This window comes from Pavona decussata, unplaced genomic scaffold, assembly GCF_977016875.1.
Source record: "Pavona decussata unplaced genomic scaffold, jaPavDecu1.1 SCAFFOLD_155, whole genome shotgun sequence".
Lineage (NCBI taxonomy): Eukaryota > Metazoa > Cnidaria > Anthozoa > Scleractinia > Agariciidae > Pavona > Pavona decussata.
The window spans coordinates 3,887,582-3,906,329 of record NW_028145567.1 but is presented as its reverse complement, the minus strand read 5'-3'; the positions used below and the strand labels follow the sequence as shown (position 1 = coordinate 3,906,329).

The 18,748-nt window shown below is 39.4% G+C and overlaps 1 protein-coding gene across 2 annotated transcripts; it reads left to right on the top strand.

Annotated features, from left to right (window-relative positions):
• The first annotated feature begins 34 nt into the window (after positions 1 to 34).
• LOC146465942 (tRNA (34-2'-O)-methyltransferase regulator WDR6-like) lies at positions 35 to 16,788 on the top strand. Of its 2 annotated transcripts, none has more exons than XM_085128331.1 (20): positions 35 to 277; positions 1,811 to 1,906; positions 2,755 to 2,848; positions 3,817 to 4,008; positions 4,573 to 4,997; positions 5,632 to 5,887; positions 6,501 to 6,718; positions 7,322 to 7,671; positions 8,637 to 8,795; positions 9,721 to 9,798; positions 10,258 to 10,356; positions 10,497 to 10,598; positions 10,728 to 10,791; positions 11,223 to 11,282; positions 11,742 to 12,201; positions 12,966 to 13,759; positions 14,358 to 14,507; positions 15,144 to 15,229; positions 15,522 to 15,610; positions 16,336 to 16,788. In XM_085128331.1, exons 1-20 carry the CDS (start codon positions 184 to 186, stop codon positions 16,403 to 16,405), a joined length of 3,936 nt encoding a protein of 1,311 aa, XP_084984457.1. In that variant the 5' UTR covers positions 35 to 183; the 3' UTR covers positions 16,406 to 16,788. The 2 variants fall into 2 exon arrangements, with proteins under 2 accessions (XP_084984457.1, XP_084984458.1); XM_085128332.1 differs by having other exon boundaries at positions 36 to 277; positions 3,829 to 4,008.
• The last annotated feature ends 1,960 nt before the right edge of the window (positions 16,789 to 18,748 follow it).

Sequence of the window (18,748 nt, the reverse complement as noted above, 5' to 3'; positions counted from 1 at the left end):
TTCGTGGTCTCTCAAAAGCCAATGTTTTTCGGGAAGATTAAGGGAAATTGTCGAAAATACGCTAGAAGAAAATGTGGGAGACCTGGGGACTAGAAGACTGCGACTGCGTCTGGCCGCGAGGGCCTGAGAAAAGTATTATCCAAGATGGCGGCTGAAAATTGATCATATTGACTGACTGGAATTATGACAAGTTCACGCCACTGGAAATGGGAAAAGAAGCATCTGACTTCTCCAGTGACGAGTGTGGAGTTTGCTAATTCAGATAAAGTTCTTTCAGGTAAGAAAGTATACGCTTTAAAAGCCTGAAAAGCATATTTTACGTTTGGAGAAAACAAACCGCATGCAGTTTGCATCTCCACTTCTTCGCGTGACTTTGGTGGCGTAACTAACACAGTCGCCGAATAACATTCCCCCTTCCCGAGTATTTTTCCCTTCTCTCTGCTGTTTAAAGTGCCACATGGACCACGTTGATTCTCACTGTTTCTCCCCTTACTGGTTCATAGGTTGCGATTCCTGTAGCTGGATGTGGTGTTATTCTGTAGGAAATTAGTTTGTCTTTTATTGATGAGAACAAGGTTGTAGTGGAGGGTTCTCATTAAGTTTCAGAGTAGACAGTTAAGATCTTGAAATAGGTGTCTGGCTCAAACTAGAATAACTGTGTTTTATTAAACATGAAGGCCTTTTCACCGAAAATAAGTGACTCAAAGTTGGAAGTAACCGTTCTTTTAGCTGGCTGCCGACACTTAATGAAAATGCTAGGTCTGGGTATGTTCTGCTGTGGTCTATGGATGCTATATCCAACAGTCAGCTTTGGATGTTTGTCACCTTGATGGCCTCCTCTCTGCAATCTCCTCCAGATAGCACTGGTCAACAGCTGTGCTGATTATGCTGTTCATGAAAAACAACCAGTATTTCTCTCTCAGTAACTGTTTGGTCTGTGTCCTACATGTATGTGGATGACTTTTCTCTGAAGGGCTGTGGGCAGTGCTTTACGCAGCTCTCTAAACATTAATCGTTTTGCAGCTGACAACTTACTTTTTGTTTTAACCCTTTGAAAGTTCCAATGGTGACTAACATGTAATTTCTCCTTACAATGTGACTGATTGATTGAACATATAGTCAGGAGAATAAAGGAAATAATCACAAAAGATGAAATGCCTTGAGGTTTAGACAAAATCTCCCAACTAGTAGCATAAGAAATACATGCATATGGAGGACAGTAAGGAGAATATACATGTTGATAATGGGACTGAAAGGGTTATTATGCTACTATTATTGTAATATTCAAGTATTGATTTTGTTTTGTAAGTATTGTGCAATATAAGTTAATAAATTATTATTATTACAATTAAATATTATTATTATGTGCAGTTGATAAACGTATGGATGCTAAAATAGAACCACATACTGGGCGCGCAGTGTAACCTATGCGATGTGAAGGAACTATAAAAAGAAAACTGCTGAGTTAAAAAAATGAAAATAAAAATAAAAATAATATTGGCGATAAAAGATAAAAATCTTATAGACAATCTAAAGCTCTCTGATACTTAAACTATATTTAGCTCCTATGGTATTCCCTTAGGGAAAGTCAAGTGACGGAAGCTTTGAAAGTTCTCACTATGTTGAGAGAACTCGAGATGGTAGCCTTCTGCATCCTATTATTATTGTTATTATTATTATTGTTATTGTTGTTGTTGGCACCTACCTCCCTGCACATGTTTTTGCAATCAGTATTTTCCCATGGCCAGAAAATAATGACGTAAATTCACAGGTCTTTTTTCCTTTGTGGATGTCTTGTTTCATTCCTCAGGGAATGGGCCTTACCTTACTTTACACTCAGCAACAAATGGTTTGCTGTTGAACAGTAAAAATCTTTTACCAAGATCAAGGATACATGGCATCAGGGGTGAGTAAAGAAGTAAAAACCTTAAGGGCGGTGCCTGCTTTTGTTACTGCGCATACGTTCTGCACATCTCGAGATACAATGTACTCGGGTTTCCTATGTGTGGTGTCTACTAATACAGGGATATTTTTGTGCTGTTTAAAACTATGTGAAGAAAACAGAACTTAGCAGGTACTCTTGGTATTTAAAAAGAAAATTGGGGTTAACCATGTACTTTTCAGAGATAATAAAGCTTGAATTTGATAAAATGCCATACATTGCTTTGCATTTTTATTAGCACTTTTTAGAATTATTGTTGCTTAATTATCTCTAAAAAATATGTGGTTACCCTAACACCCAATTTTCTTTTTGGATTCCAATAGCCCTTGCTAAGATCTGCTTTTCCCACATAGTAATAAACTGCGCAAAAATTCTTCTGTATTAGTAGGCACCATCCTTAAAGTGTATTTGATAGAATAAAAAAATTCTGTCAACAACAAGATTAATCTTGTTGTTCTTGTATGAAAATTGGAAAAAAAAATTCTTGTCAAATTTTCTTCTTTGTGTTTTATTTCTGGTTTATGGAACAAATAATCTCCCTGTCTCTGATACGTTTCTCCAAATCTCCCAACAAGAATTGACTTTTGATCATTCTCCAACATCAGCTGAGATTTTAACCCAGTTTTCCCAAAATCCACAAAATATTGGGTTTTGCAAAGTAACGTCACAGTTCCTTGGCACACTTTTGCTCATTTTTCATCCAATCTGTTACAGTGTAAAGACGTTTATAGAAAAACTAAAGGAAATGGTTCAAATTTGTATCTTATCTTATTAAGTATCTTGAACTTAACATTGTGTATTTTCATGTAAAGTTGAACAGAAACATCGTAACTTGGTGGCGATATTTGGACAGAAGGTCATCAGAGTGGTTCAATTGCAAGGAAGTGCCTCGAAGTTGAATGTCAGGTATGTTATGTGCAAAAATACAGTCGAACCTCCCGTAAGCTACCACCCAAAATGCCAAGATTAAGTGATGGCTTACAGGAGGTGGTCTCTTACGAGAGTCGAACCAGAGGGGTCTCTTCTAGGAACAGGTCTGACACATCTACTTATAAGAAGAGAATTAGGCATACATTTGCCTAGTTACAATACAAACAGTGCTAAGTTGTCACTAAAAGTTCCTTGAAAATTCTGAGTAGCATATTACATACAGCCAACAATGAGATCAGAGCATGTGTCAAGTGGTCGCTTGTAAGAGGTTAAAAACAATGAAAAATTATGATGCCGTCACCTCAAAAAGTGGTCGCATTTGCTTGTGAGAGGTTCCAATTATAGGGCTTTGACCGGAAAAAATTTGGTGATTTGTATAGGTGGTCCCTTATGGGAGGTGGTTGCTCATGAGGGGTGGTCACACATAATACTGTATCCATAATACTCATGGGAAAGATTGGAAATTCTGTGAGGGGAAGAGAGGACTGGATATTTTCTAGAACTGCACAATATGAAAAAATAATATTTATTGTGTTATTCATCTTTTATCTCTATTTTCTGCTGACTAGTGTGTTATTTATTTGTATTGTCCTTGGCAAAGCTGATATAATAATATAATATAATATAATATAAATGAATAAAGAATGATTTCAAGACTTATATGTTAAATTCTTTACCATCAATAACCCTCCAGCAACAAGTAAACTTCTTGTAATCACCCCAATCACCCCCATTTAACACCAACTTCAACCAACATCATACCCTCTTCACCAAATTATGGCCCATCAGCCCGCAGTTGTTACAATATATTATTCTAGTCAGGTAATGCCTTTCCCGAAAAAAACAAAGAAAAAAAAAAAAAAACGACAACAAAAAAAAACAACAACAACAACAACAAAAAAAACACAGTTTGATGTGTAATTTTTACAAGCATAACATTTTAGTTTTATCTACAGTATCGAGGCTGCAACAGACATTATAGCTTTCCCTGATCTGATCTGGGATGCTCACTGGCTTTACGACGGAGAAGTACCAAGACATGTTGCTGTAGCAACAGCTCATAATGCTGTGTGGTGTTGGGAGTGGGAGAGTAATGTAAAGCAGTTGGTTGCGCAGTGTGAAGAACCCTGTATATTGTATCTTTGTGATACTTTATATAATAGTATTAATTCTTTTTATGGAAAGCTGTAGAAAATTCTACCTCAGAGTGTGATTCCTTTTCACTTTTAGAGATCCTTATGAAAAAGATAAGCTTAACGCAATATTCATTATCATCATCATCATCATCATCTGTATTTATTTGCCATAAAAGGCATTAATGTAAAACAAAAGTGGCAGTAAACATATGGCAAAGAGACCTCAAGAAACTGTCAGGCCTAAATAAAGTGTTCACCTTGAAAACACAATAAATACAAAATAGTGCTTCGTATATGCAGCATGAACAAATCCGCGTTCTTTCAATAAAATCTCATACATTTGTTTCTTGAAGGTTGGAAAGGTAGATGAACCAGTGATATGTCTTGGAAGAGAATTCCAAGTTTTAGGACTTAAATAATTATTGTAGAGTGTTTAAGATTAGTACGACAGGCATATGCATGTGGTCAATAATTACTTGCTGTTCTAGTGTGACATTCATAACTATGCACTTGACTACTGTTAAATAAATTGGAATTTCCTTAACATATATTTTTACTGTTAAGATATTCTGCTAAATTCTTTGGATGTCATTTAGATGAATTATTCCTTGCATCTGGAACTGTTTTTAATCAAATTCTCCTTTGGAAAGTGCAAGGCAACAAAGATGAACTTACCAGTAACAAGACTTCGGTCCTTCAGAGACTTACAGGCCATGAAGGGGTCATATTCTCAATAAACTTCAACAAACAAGGAACGCTTCTAAGTTCTGTTTCAGATGACAGAAGCATACGATTGTGGAGAGTTACAAATTTATTGAATTTTGAATCGAGTGGCTGTGTGGAGCCACTACTGGTCGTGTATGGGCATTCAGCACGAGTCTGGGATTGCAAACTGTTGGAGACGTGCTTTGTTAGTATAGGAGAGGATTTGGTGTGCAATGTTTGTAGCTATGATGGGAAAATTGTTAAGGTGTACAAGGGGCATACAGGTATTGAGTAGTTCCTGAAAGAGTTTGTAACATAATAAAATAATGTATGTATACCTTTGTTTGCTTTAACTTGAAAACATTGATATTTTTTACTTTCTTGGCTGTTTTCCTAGATGGCATATTCCATTTCAAACCATATGAAATCCAAAACTGTCATTTGGATAGCTAATATTATAGGTAATAATAACAGTTAGGTAACAATTAAGAGTGCAAGAGAAAGTCATAAATATAAACAAACAAAATTGAAAGAATTATAAAAAAGGTCAATTGTTCCCAATGATTTCTTTGCAGATTTTGCATTTGTGTCTGAGGGTGTTATTGCAAAATGATTTTGCCTTTAGTGATTTACCAAAACAGCCTGTACAAAGCAGTAGCTGTTGCCATTACAAAATTCTTTTAATTATTTTTTTTTAAAAAGAAATTTGCCTCCAGACAAAAAATTTAAAAAGATCAACATTTAATGCCAAAAATCTGCAGTGCAATTTATTGTGGAAACAAGGCAAGTTTAGTTTAACCTCAAAATATCTCCAATTAAAATAAGTGGCTGATGAAATTAAGGGTCCGTGCATGTTTATGAAACAGACATTCAGGCCTGGAGGCATGAGTATTGCATTTAACAGTATGAACATTTCAGGCCGCAATATCTGGAGTCTTGCTGTCAACCAAACTGAAGATCTTATAGCTACTGGTGGTGGAGATGGAAGCATCAGACTGTGGCCATTAGCAAGTTCTGATTTTGATAGCAGAAGCATTGTAAGAGAAGCATGCTTACCACCTTCAAACAACTCAACTCATAACAAGGCAGCTTCACAAAAAGCTAAAAGGGAGGATTATCCAAGATCTGTTTGTCTACTTGACCATTCCAACTTGTTGGTTATGACAAATGAAGGGTATGTAACCTGTACGTTGTATCAGTTTTGAATAGCAGTTGTCATAACCCTTTAACCCTTAATATCAAAGAACAAATTCTCTTATCTTGTGTCCATACTTATCTTATAAAAGTACTGGGAAGAAATTGTTAAATATATCAAGAAAATTCTGGTGACCTCAGGGGTTGAATAAGCATCGATATTAAAAGGAGAAATTTGATGGTGATCAGTGTTAGGGTTTAAAGGGTTAATATTGATTTAGTTCTATTGTCTCCCTCCTTAGTGCCAGTCAGAACGAGACTTTGGCAGTTCATCAAAATGATCTGACTTGGTTTGGGGAGAGGAAGCAAAGGTGGGAAAAGGGGAGTCTGATTTCTCTGCTTCCCATTGCAGAATTTTGTGCAATTTGCAGTCCCATTTCCCCCCATTTCCCACCCCTCTTTTTATGAATTCTGAAAACTTCTTAACACCTTCTCCCAAGGTCAATAGCACTGATGCCCCCCCCCCCCCCCTCCCTGGCTCTATCCTCACAAAACAAAAGAAATGAATTTTACAGTGTTTGGCAATTTGCACTTTACCGCTATGATGATCTGATTCTCGTTATGGACAGATATTCCACCTTACTTTTGTCTAGGTGTTTGTACAAGTACAGCTGGCTTAAGAGCACAAATATGAATAGACAGGATCATGTCTCGTCTTCCAAAACAGCAGACAGCTTAAATCTCAAGGATCAATGGACATTGTTGCTGAAAGACATAGACTACTCCTCGTACAGTGTTTTAGCCTTGTCTCCCTGCCATAAGATCATTGCATTTGGGAATTTAAAGGGGAACATCAAACTTCAGGAGACAGGCAAGTGAGCTGCAAGGTTTATTTGCCCATTTTAGTTCACTGATTGCTTGGTGACAATGACAGGAGTAAAGTTACCGCTATTACAATAATGGTGTTGAGCCATCTTTTTCATTTGTGACTAGTCTTTTGTGGTCACTATTCTGTTTTTTTTATGTGCCAAGTTGTGCAACAGTTGCTGCATGAAAGAATAACGACAATGATTATCCTATCACATTGTGTTGGGAAGGCGGGGGGGGGGGGGAGCTGTTTGGTTTGTCCTACCTGTCGGGGACAACCCACAATGTTCTTTGCAAAGAGTAGGGACGTAGTCCCCAGTGTCTGTGATCTGACCTTGTTTCAGTTTTGGAATAGGGGCATCTATCACTTGCTGCTTATTAACATGATTGTGAACTGCACATTAAGCAGTCTGGTAAAAGTCCCCCACACAGTGTTGTAATGCACATTTGAATATCACGTATAGATTAATGTGCTATATAAATTTGCACATCATTGTCATCATTAATATTATATCTGGCAATTAGATTTTTCTTTGTCCCATGTTTGTGATGTTCTAAATATTACATCTTTGTTGATAATTTCTAATCAGATCCTTTTCCAAAACAGACTTCAATCATCCATGTGTGGAGCTTAACGCCTACTCTGGCAAAGTTCACAGTCTTCTCTGGAGCAGTCAGGAGTCTCCTCGGCATCTCTTCTCCTGTGGTCCAGAAGGACAAATCACATGGTGGAACATCAGATATAGTGACGGAGAACCCATATCTGATGTGACTCCTTTGTGTTCATTTGTCTTACCACCCTCCAAACAGCGTTGGGCATCTGCTGTTGAGATCTTCCCGAATCCTTCAGGAGAACGGAATATTGGAACTTCTGAGTCTGTTGTAGTAGTTTGTGGGGATAGGAGAGGATCATTGCATTTGTTTGATCCTAAAAATTGCAATGCATCTTTTGGAAAGGTTAGTTGTTGTCGTCTTGTAAGGAATTATTTTGTTTCCAAGTAAATCATTTACATGACAAAAATAATAATCACCCGAACTAGTAATCGTAACTAGTAAGGTTTTAGGTTTGACTCCTTATAGGAGCACTCGGATTTGTTTTCTGAATATGCCTGTGTCATTTACTGATTAATACATCATTCTCAAAAATAATATTATTGTTTTCTGTAATGCTTTTACTAGGGGTATGGTGCCGCTCTGCTATGCCCCGTTGTGTTTCTCTAGGTGGACAGACACATCATGATAAGAACAGTCAGTCAGACAGACATGCAGACTTACAGTCAGTCAGTCGACAGACAGACAGACAGACAGACAGACAGACAGACAGACTGGAGACCGACAGACTTGCATATATATATTGAATGCAGGAGGCCAAGGTTCAAGTAACACGAAAACATTTTCGCATAGTACGTTATATCTTGCTTTTATACGTTGACTTGCAAGGTTCAAGTCCTTGCCAGTAAACCATATTTTCACATAGTACGTTATATCTTTCTTATACACGTTAACTATCTAACCTACAGGGTACACTGAGACAAATCGAAACACAGATATGTAGACAGACAGATAGACTTATCAGTTAAAATACATATAGACAGGCCGATCTTGACATTAAAAGCCCAACTGAACTGAAGATGTGAACAAGAAAATTGGATTTTCTCTCCAACTAATTAGAAAGTTAGTACCTGTTTTTGTTGTTTGACTAAAAATCTTCTTATGTATCGCTCTCTCAGCCCATTGTTGTTCCAGCCCCTACATGTTTGTTTACTTGTGGGTTATGTTCTTCCATTGTTCTTTCAGCTAGCTTTCTCCTCCTCCCCTTCCCCTTCCCTCCCCTGCCCTCCAACGGCTTGCTCGCAGGCTATCTTTCAGCCTATGTTCTTTCCACTGTTCTTTCTGTTTGTTCACTTCAACTGTTCTTGCAGCCGATAGCCCCAACACACTCTCTTCCTCTGATTCACGGCAAAGCAGGAGTGAGTCACTTGTGTATCCATAACAACACAGTGTACTCAGCTGGTAGAGATGGAGTCTACAGACAACTTAGAATCCACAGCAACACGTTGGAGGTTACTGACACCAAAAAGGTAATCCATTTACAGTAATGAAACAGTTTGAAGCTAGGTCTGTGGGGAGTTTTTCTCATGTGATCATCTAGATCTGGGTGAGAGTAGTTCATCATTTAAATAGACTTGAATGATTTTTGAAAATCTAAGGGCGTATTCTTTTGGAACAATTCTGGCTATTCTATTCCCGGTTACGGAATATCAGAATACACAGAAATGTCAGTTACCAAAAGAACACAATTTCGCCTATTCCCATTGACCTGAAAACCTTCCCTAGACGACGCAATTCCTCTTATTGTAAGTAAACCGTATTCCGTTCAGTGTCAGAGGCAGAACGAACGGAATATTATTCTGTTCATTCCGAAAATAGAATTTAGGTTCCAAAAGAACATAAAGGGCCGTTTACACGACAGGTAAAAAAATGGTACAGACCCGTTGAAAAGTGGTACCGTACCCATAATTTTTTAAAAGAAATACCTGTGCTTTTTGGGATCTTCTGGCTCCATTGTTGGCTATGGACCCAAAACAGAACGGGTATTTCTTTACAAAAATTATGGGTATACATGTACTGCCGTACCACTTTTCAACGGCCCTCGAATGCCGCTTTTTTCACGTATTGTTATTCCGGAATAGTCCAAAAAGAGCGCGTGTTTATTCATCTTTAGAATCAAGATGTATGCTCTGTTGTAGGCTCTTGTATCAAGAGATGATAACGTTTAAAAGTTCAACTTTTCATTCAGTATACATTTTGTACCGTAACAATGCAAGGAATCATACAGATGTGTAGAAGCGCGCAATACACCACGGTCTGAATATAAGTTTTGCCGTTTCACCTCCAACTTGGCGCTCGCTGATGTCTCTCTTGTTTGCTGCCCGTTTACGAAGCGTGTCAGAAGTGGGATTACAAGAGCCTAAAATAATGTTTCTTTTTATCCCACTGTTGTAGGTGTTCAAAGGCTTTGACTGGGTGGAGAGGCTGTTATTTACCAACAGTGGGGACCTCCTTATTGCTGGTTTTCATGCTGTAAGATGGATTTTAATGTGCTTCGTGTCATAGCATTGTTACTGGACAATTTTTCTAATTGTGTGATACACAAAGCAGCGACCAGCGATTTTCGTTTTCGTTTCGGCTGATGTTTTAATAACGTCTCCCCAGTACTTTTATAAGAAAAGTATGGAGTCAAGATAGGAGAATTTGGTCTTTGATATTAGGGGTTAAAGGGTTAATGCCAGATGAAACAGATATAAACGTAGTTACGGAAACCAATCTTTCAAAACTTGCACTTTTGGGCTTTTTGACCACTACCCTCGAATTCTGATTAGATGGAACATGACATCGCCTTAATCTCAACTTGATTCCTCTCCTCCCCAATTTTCTTTGGACTTCCAAACATCGGTATTGTGCACTGAATTTTCCAGTGTATCAAACAAAGAAATTGTTGGTTAGTATTAGTAAATTTACTCTTTTCTCTTTTTGATACAGGCGTATTTTGTTCTGTGGAGTGTACATCGTAACGAGCTCTTGTGGAGAGTCAAGTGTGGTGGAGCCCACAGAGTCTGGGACCTAGTTCTTCAACAATCGGTACTTGAACCACGTGATCAATCATTAGAAAATTCTGAAAATGCTCTTCATATCTTTTTTTAAAATTTTTAATCTTCATATCTTTATTGTCCAGTACTGACTTCTTCCACCGATATCTTAATTGACATTGTGTTTTTCAGGATGTTTCGATTTCTGGAGCAGTGTTGTCTTTCATTAAAGACTCAACAATTTACACACACGAGATGTGTTTTCCCTCTGAGGTCAAAAAGACTGTCTTGAAGGTAGTTTTGCAGTTCTATTTTTCCCCCTGCTGGCGTTTTCAAGGAAATGCTGTGGTAGTTTTCAAGTGTGTTTTTGTTCGTTAAATGGCTGTAGTTTTGCTCTAAATCGTCGCCCTTTTTGCCTTTTAGCCAGCCTTTCATGGTCGGGAAACCACGTGCATTTGCCATATTGACTCCCTTGTGGGCCAGGAAGGTGCGTTGTTTTAAGTACTTTATTTGCTTTGTAAAGTTATTGTTTTTGCTCCTTTTCCTAGTTGCATAAGTAGTAGTAGCGCACGGATGGTACAGTAGGGAGAGCACTAAAGTAAAATGTAAACCTTCCTCGTTCTAACAGAGTTAAGTTGACTGACTTGCCGTGGAGCCCGGCATTTATTAACCGGTCATACATGATCTCTTTTTTCGTATCCATGTAAAAGTGAACCGCGTTTTTCATTCATTAAAGAGCTGCTGAGCTAGTTCAGTAATACTGCTTTAAAATGGCCCTGGCTTCTCTAGTTGTTAAATTCATTAAATTTGCAGTTAGTTCTTAGAGGTAGCTATTCATCAATACATGATGATTTTCTTTATCTCACAACTTTCCGTTGGACAATACATTGATACTTCAATCTGTGACATCTTTTGCAGGGGAAATCGGCGACGTATTTGCTACAGGAGGCGAAGATACCAACATCAAACTGATGATCTGTATCCATTCACTCTGTTACAAGTGTTCTTTAGTAGTGTCACCTAGTTTTAGTATCACTTTGAATAGTGAAAAAACATACTTGTATCGATGGAAACGTTAAAATATTGGTACGATTTTGTTCAAAATAATCCTACTAGTGCACAAAAACTCGTATGAATGATTTCTGTCGGCGGATGGCTAGAATGGACGGAAATGGATTGCAACTTCAAGAAATAAGCCAATTTTTTCAAGTTCCTCGTGTGTATTTTGGAGAAATCGCTAAAAACAGATTATAGTTTATTCTTCCTCGGACGGAGAAATCATTTCATATTTTCCTCCGGGTCCTCTAACAGCGATTTCACGTTAAAGAAGGGGTTCTTTTTCAAACATTAGAGCAGTTTTGGCTATACCCTTTTAATATAGTTTTGTTTACTACTAGTGTTGTTTCATAAATGATTCCTTAACAGTTCTTTATTCAGCCAACCGCTTCACTGGCGAAATCTCACCAGTGTTCACTGCGCACGGCCATATCTCAAGTGTCCGAGCCTTGAGTGTGGCCAAACGTCTTCTCTTACGTCTTCAACCTAACGTCGCTAACGACAAGACTGGCGGCCATCTGCTCTTCTCCGGTGGCGGCCGCGCATCATTGAAATGCTGGCGCGTCGACCTGTCAGTCATCGACGTCAATAGTGATGGTTGTCATGGTGATAAATTGACGTCGTCTCCTATAGTTTTTCTGGGAGAATATTCATTTAACTTCAGCAATCACCGACGGAGAAGGAAGAAACACGACTTGCAGTCGCTGTCGGAGATCAGGTTTATGTCTCTAACGTCACTGAACGCTGTGGAGCTGATGACGCAGTCTTCGAGCGATCAATTGATTGACGGCTGTCAATCATTGTACTTTGTCATGGCAGCATGCTCGGATGGGTTTGTCAGGTGAGGTGAATTTTTAAAATCGCGTTATTTTATTGGGCAGTCGAGTATTTGTTGTCTTGTATTTTGAATGTTTATCTTCTTATTCTTATGGTAGTTATTTTGGCTACCGCATCAGACTGTCGATCGGTGGCTTGAGGCCTAGCCTCCTCTATTAGGTGTTGGTTCCTTAGAAAAGGAAGAAACTTTTCTCCACACGTTGTCTCTCTTCACCCCTGTGTATAAATATGTGAGTACTCGGAAACTGTTAGAAAACCCATGGGCCAAATTTGGGAGGGTAGCCCCCGTGGCAAACTACAATCGTGGACAAAACTGTTAGGAAACTTTTAGTCGATCAACAAATTCGACCGCTGCAGTGATGCATCAACAACTCAGTCCTCCTCCCTCCCTCCTCATCATTATTGGCCTGCTGCTGAAAAAAATGCTGGGTCATTGTCCGGCCTTCAAAGCAACGTTAAGTTAGAGGGAGGGGGAAGGGAAGGTTTGCTACTCTCCAGATGGTATTTTCTTTAAGTTAGATTGAAAAATATACGCAAAATTTGCATTTTTCGTTACTAGTTCTGTCCACGATTGTAGCATCCCATCGAGAGGGGAATAACAATACCCACTACTACAGCAACCGGGTCCAGAAGTCCACAGGTAGCCCACTCGGCTAATGTTACTACTGAATTACCTAGAACGACTTTCTCTGTCCTATTTTTTTTTGGTCATTTCATCCTTCATCGCCATCCCTCGTTGTCTCTATCTTTTTGTTTTCTCGTTGTTAGAGTTTTCGCCTTCGATGAACAGCAAAACAAGTTCTTACTTTTGGCTCAGTCCCATTACCTCAAACGTTGTGTTCTCACGGTCAACCACGTGACTAGTTTTCTAGAGAGTGGTAGGCCGCTGGTTATGCTGTTTGCGGGAGATACTGCGGGAAGAATTTCTTGTTGGGATGTCACTGCTCTATTATTAAATCACATTAAGGAACGCTGCGACTTGACATCAGAGGAGGGTGAATTGGTAACGAAAGTATCCAGAAGTGAGTACAGGAAGGACATTGATGTGGCCAAACTCACAACCCAGGATGAAAACCCTGGTAATAAAGCAAGTGAAAAGAGACTGTGCGGGGAAAATGTTTCTTCAATAACGTGTGACGCAGGTCCGGAAAGCGCGCCTTCTTGTCATGCACAGGAAAATTTGACGACTGTTTACAGTAATAAAGTAAAATGTTTGAAAAGTGGCGCTGTTGACTGTGACCCAGATTGCAAAGTGTCAAATGTCGAAATAAATACTGAGGTACAGCGGACTGAGAGAACAGAAAACGAATTTCAGTTGCATTCAGAAGAACGAATTTTGCGGAAAGCAACTGACGGAGAGGAACATACAGCTGTTGCATGTGAAAAGCCAATTCAATCCAGCGTAAACGAGCACCAGGATAATGAAACATATAGCACATTGTGTGAGGAGCAAAGTAACTTCTCTTGCCTACCCTTGGTGCGTATTTTCCTCGACCCTCCTATCCACGTGTTTCAAGCACACCAGTCTGGTGTCAATGCAGCCTCGCTCACCAAGACGCAAGGTAAGACAACGCAACTACTATTTTCAGAGTGGATACCACTGAACTTCTTAATTTGTCGGGCAATGCTTTTGTGCAGAGATCACATAGACTTGAATATTTGCCACCAATCCCAGGGAATAATCCCTCAGATATTGTGGAACCTCGCGTGGGAGCCTCACGCGCCCATTTCCTCGCTTGTTCCAGACTTTCCGTTCAAAGACTGCGCGCGTTCTTACGACAGGTCCACGCAAATAATACAGACTGTTTTACAGTCTCAAGATAAATCCACTTGTGTTTCTTTTAAAGAGAGTTTTTATTCCGGTATTGGGAAATTGCGGTCTTCCGTACATTGAATCCAATCGGCATACTCTCGGTGATAACATTTTTGCACCCAACTGTGGTTTACTGGGGGAATAATTTGAAATGTACTCAAACCAATAGGGTGTGGGTTAGTCAGTGCACATCAATCCCTGTATGTTTTGGAGTTAATAGCGCAATGGTGTGGCAACAGTTTCTACAAGGTAGAACACACCGTAACCAGTTACAAGTTGTGAACAATTTTCGACCTTGCGTTGGGGCTTTGACAGTTGCATCATTTTTTAATGTGTTCTGTCTCTAGTTCCAGGACAGTATTTATTGGTCAGCGGTGGGGATGACAGCGCACTCTATGCAGCAGAATTCAGTTTGATGCTTGATGATAATGACGTCACCCAGGTTCACGTGACACATGAAGCATCTGAGGCGTCAGCTCATACGTCATCGGTAACAGGTAATAGTTGATGGGCCAAGGCTTTTATTTTGAACCCACATTTGATTACTATAATTGTTTGGGGTTTTCTTGTTCTATTGAAAGATTGAAAGATGTAGATGCCTGCTTCCGGTTGGTTTGTTAGTCCAGCCGTTTTAACAAACGCGATCAAACTCGGCTGAAACAGTTGAACGGTGAAGTTCAATCATTTCAGCCAAAATCGGTAGCAAAATAACGCTTTTTGTCAAGACACAAGAACCCAATCGACCTAAAAGGTTTTCGCTAAGATGGTTGATCCCAATACAGCAAGGCCCAAATCTAGTGAACCTCCTTTGGTCCTTATCTAAAGGCAGTAACTGATTAAGCCAATCAAAGCTCGAAACTGAACATGCAGCCAAGCGCGGGAAAACATGTAAACGGTGCCAGGCGCGGGAACTCATGCAACCACTGCCAAGCGCGGGAAAAAATGAATCCAGTGTCAAGTGCGGGAAAACATGTAACTGGTGCCAGGCGCGGGAAATCATGCAAACAGTGCCAAGCGCGGGAAAAATATGGAACCTGTATTGCCAAGTGTAAGAAAACAAGCAACCGGTGTCATCCGCGGGAAAACGCATGTTAGCCGAGTCATGATTAGAACTGTGTTTGTTTATTTTTAAGGCGTGAAGACTCTGAAAAATGGATTGGTGATCACTTCATCCGTCGATCAGAGGGTAGTCGTCTGGGAGTTGGTCAATGAGGAACAGGTACTTCATTTAAGATACACTTTCATTATCCAACTTTCCGTCGCAAGTTAAGGAGTGAGGAAGCGTTGTTGGAAATTTCATCAAGTCTACAAACTGAAGAAAGTTACGAATTTTAACTGAATGGCTGTGAGCTTTTTTAAAAAAAAAACAACAACAACAACAACAACTGTGTTGTAAGCAGGACGGGAATGGTTTTGTTTATCATACTTCACAAGCTATTTTGGTGTTTGTTTCCTAATTTGTTAGCCTCAAATCTGTTTATTTATTTCTTTTTGCTTAAATTTGTTCCCAGGTTTCCGCCGCATTGTTTTCGTTTCGTAAACGGGCTGTCGAGTTTGTTGACGTTGCTGATGTCCAAGACCTGGAAGCCTGGGGAGAGAGGTACTTTGAAAGACCGCTTGTAACGACTTGCTAAAGCGCAATCAAGTTGAAGTGAGACAAAAAAAAAAAACCCCTAAACTTCCAATACAAAGTACACCTTCTACTACAGCACCAGCTTTCATTTCAGTGGTTACATTTTTCAGGTTTTCTGGCACAGATTCAAAAAACTTAAAACCAACACGAACAGCATAAAAAGCAACGAAACGAGGGAAAAAATTCATGGCACACTTTAGGATTTCATTCACAGACACTAGTCAATAGTTGGCCCAGTCTAATAATTGCACACAGAACATAAAGTTGCGCCAAACTAGTTCCAAAAACGTTTTTTATCAACAGAAACCTAACAGGATTGCTCAAATTTGTTGTAGATTGTCACCCCAGTGTAGCAAGACTATCGATGAGTGTCTCTGGCCACAGATGGCCTGGGTTAAAATGGACTGTAACTTGAAAAAGTTAGGGTTAAAGGTTTTCAAGTTCTTGCGTTTTCGTTTCCGAAATGCACTATAGCAGGTCATGAGTTGTTCCTTTCAAGAATTCAGTTGATTTCTTCTTCTTGATATTCTAGAATTATTTTATAACTAAGTGAACGTGTTGTCGCACCATTTTCACTACAAAAGGTCAAAATTCCCGTGATACTTCCCCTGTTAAAGAACGCTTAGCTTTTTTCAACATCGTTCGTAGCCTTACGACCGCCGAGATTTTGATTTTCCTTTCTTTTTTTCCAGGGATGATTGTGTAGTGGTAGCCGTTTGTGGAGTTGGTCTACAGACGTTTGGTCTACTTGAACACTCTTGAATTTTTTACGCTAAACGTTTTAGCTTTCATTGCCCATTGAGCGTTTATTGTGAGGACAGAGGCGTTGAATGGAAAGACGTCCATATTTGCTCGTCTACGAAATTACGTCTGAAGGACGAAGGCAAAAATTCGATACTATTTAATGACGTAGCAGTATCCAATGAAGCCCCTGTGAAGTTAAGGCCTCGCTCAACTAGGAAACATTGTTAGCTAGGCAACTTTTTCTTGGCCAAGAAAAGTGTGTTTCATAAAGAAGACCAAATGTTTTTTTTAACAAGAAGTCAATAACACCCTCGCTTCACGGACGTAAATTTTCTTTTTCATCCTGAAAAAGAAAATTTACGTCCGTGAAGCGAGGGTGTTATTGACTTCTTATTCAAAAACATTTGGTGGAACGCGTGTTTCTCAGTTAAGCCGCATGAAAAGAAAAAGTTCTCGCAACAATGTTTCCTAGTTTACTCAGGCCCTTATTAACCAATCAAAGAACTTTCCGCAGCAGTTTTGTTCCTGAGTAACGTATCTGCTTCAGACAGGGAACGCCTTGTTTGACACTGACACGACCTGTTGAACATCTCAAATCCGAAATCTAAGAGGTTTAGTTTTTAGTGGCAGACTGAACAATGTGTAACCTTATTAAATGAATATTGTGAATTCGCCGCAAGACAAAAATAACCCAAAAGTTTGGTTCGCACCCGGGGGGATACTCCTCGGAATTCTCGGTAGGGGTGTGCCGCCCGGTTCTCCTAATCCTGACCCTATTTCAGACCAAAACATGCCATTTTCCACACCCGTTCTCAGACCTGGCTTGTAGCGTAATTAAACTTCGCATCAGTGCCGAAGTCAAGAATTCAAATTCACCCGAAAATTCAGCTCGAGTGGTATATTTTGGATACTTCTCTTTCTTTACTATTCATTTGGGGTTGAAAAGACAAATACGTTTATACGTTCCCGTGGTTCCCTTGAAAACCACACCCAATTTAAGACCACCCTTTGGTGCGACACATACCTATATAGCTTATATAGGAGATCCCCCCCGGGGGGGGGGGGGGCTTCGCATCAGACCTTAGACTCTGCTCATATATAACCCCATCACGTGCGTGTTTCACACCTTGAAAGCACATTTCTTTTATGTCCTTTCCAAACTTTCATAAATCGGAGTTCTATAGTTTCTTAAACTTTGCTGGCAGAGTGAACAATGCGGAAATGTGAAATAAAGACTTTGATACCGTTAACTCTTGTCATTGCTTTGACCTTGTACTTCATATAAAGCCTCAGGAAAAAAATACAAAACAAAAAAGCCTGGTTGCATCTGTCTTTAGACTCTGTGCATATGACCCACATCACGTGCAATGTCCTTAAAATGTCATTTTTGTCCCAGCGTAAATTGGCCTTAATGACGCATTGCTTATCGCAGTGAACAAGCGAACTGTCTTTCACTGTATAAAGGCCGACCATCGGACGCATTGCCGGACACGTACACTGTCACGTGATGAGTAACATCGTCTATAATGGTAATGTACGAAACTTAAGCAGTTGCGCAAAAAGAAGGCCTGAAGAAAAAAAAATCGGTGAATATCACGAATTCACAAAATGACCAGCTCTCAGTTGGCTTGATAGCTCAGTTGATAGAGCACTGCACCGGTAACGCCGAACTGGGTTGGAATCCCATTGAAGCCCGAATGTTTTTTTAAATGTTCATGATAAGGGGGTTAGTTTAAAAAGAAACTGTGGTGCTGCGTCGGTGAGAAGTGGAAACGAATCATTTGAATCTTTTTTAGCCTTTCTTTTCGTAACTTTTTAAGTTGCGTACATAACTGCTCTCATCTCTACATACATACATACATACATACTTTATTGTTACCTCCCCAATGGGGCTTTTCTCTCACTTACAACACTGGAAAACTGATTTCTTTCATTTTCGAAGGAGGAAATATGTCGTTAAGAAGCGAGAAAATGACCTCAGTTTCCCAGTAAAATTTAGTAGTTTTGCGTTAGCGTCAAAGGCCAGAGTTATTTTGCACTATTCTCATATATGTACCCATTTTTCAAGAAAACATAAACGCGAATCTCATGTTTGCCGATTGTCTTCAAAAATCATTAATAATTCATAAGTCCATTTACCTATCAAATGGTCGATAAAACATCACGTGCAGTGGTTTTAAAACCCGATAAAACCTCCTCCTTATTAACCTCTCTTGGCGGTGTTTAATGTTTTTCTTGTATGCTAATTTCCAACGTTCACAAAAGCATCATTGTTATGAACTCTCTTGACGTACGCTTTTCCAAGAATGTTTTTGAAGCCGTTCAAAAAACTCCTTGCAGCACGTGTTTTATCGCGTCTTC

What these genes read in the sequence shown, in the direction of transcription:
- LOC146465942 (XM_085128331.1), top strand. Translation starts at nt 184, where the DNA reads ATGACAAGTTCACGCCACTGGAAATGGGAAAAGAAGCATCTGACTTCT. An exon ending in CATCAAACTTCAGGAGACAG is followed by an intron (nt 6,719 to 7,321) that starts GCAAGTGAGCTG and finishes TTTCCAAAACAG; the next exon opens with ACTTCAATCATCCATGTGTG. An exon ending in GCAATGCATCTTTTGGAAAG is followed by an intron (nt 7,672 to 8,636) that starts GTTAGTTGTTGT and finishes CTGTTCTTGCAG; the next exon opens with CCGATAGCCCCAACACACTC.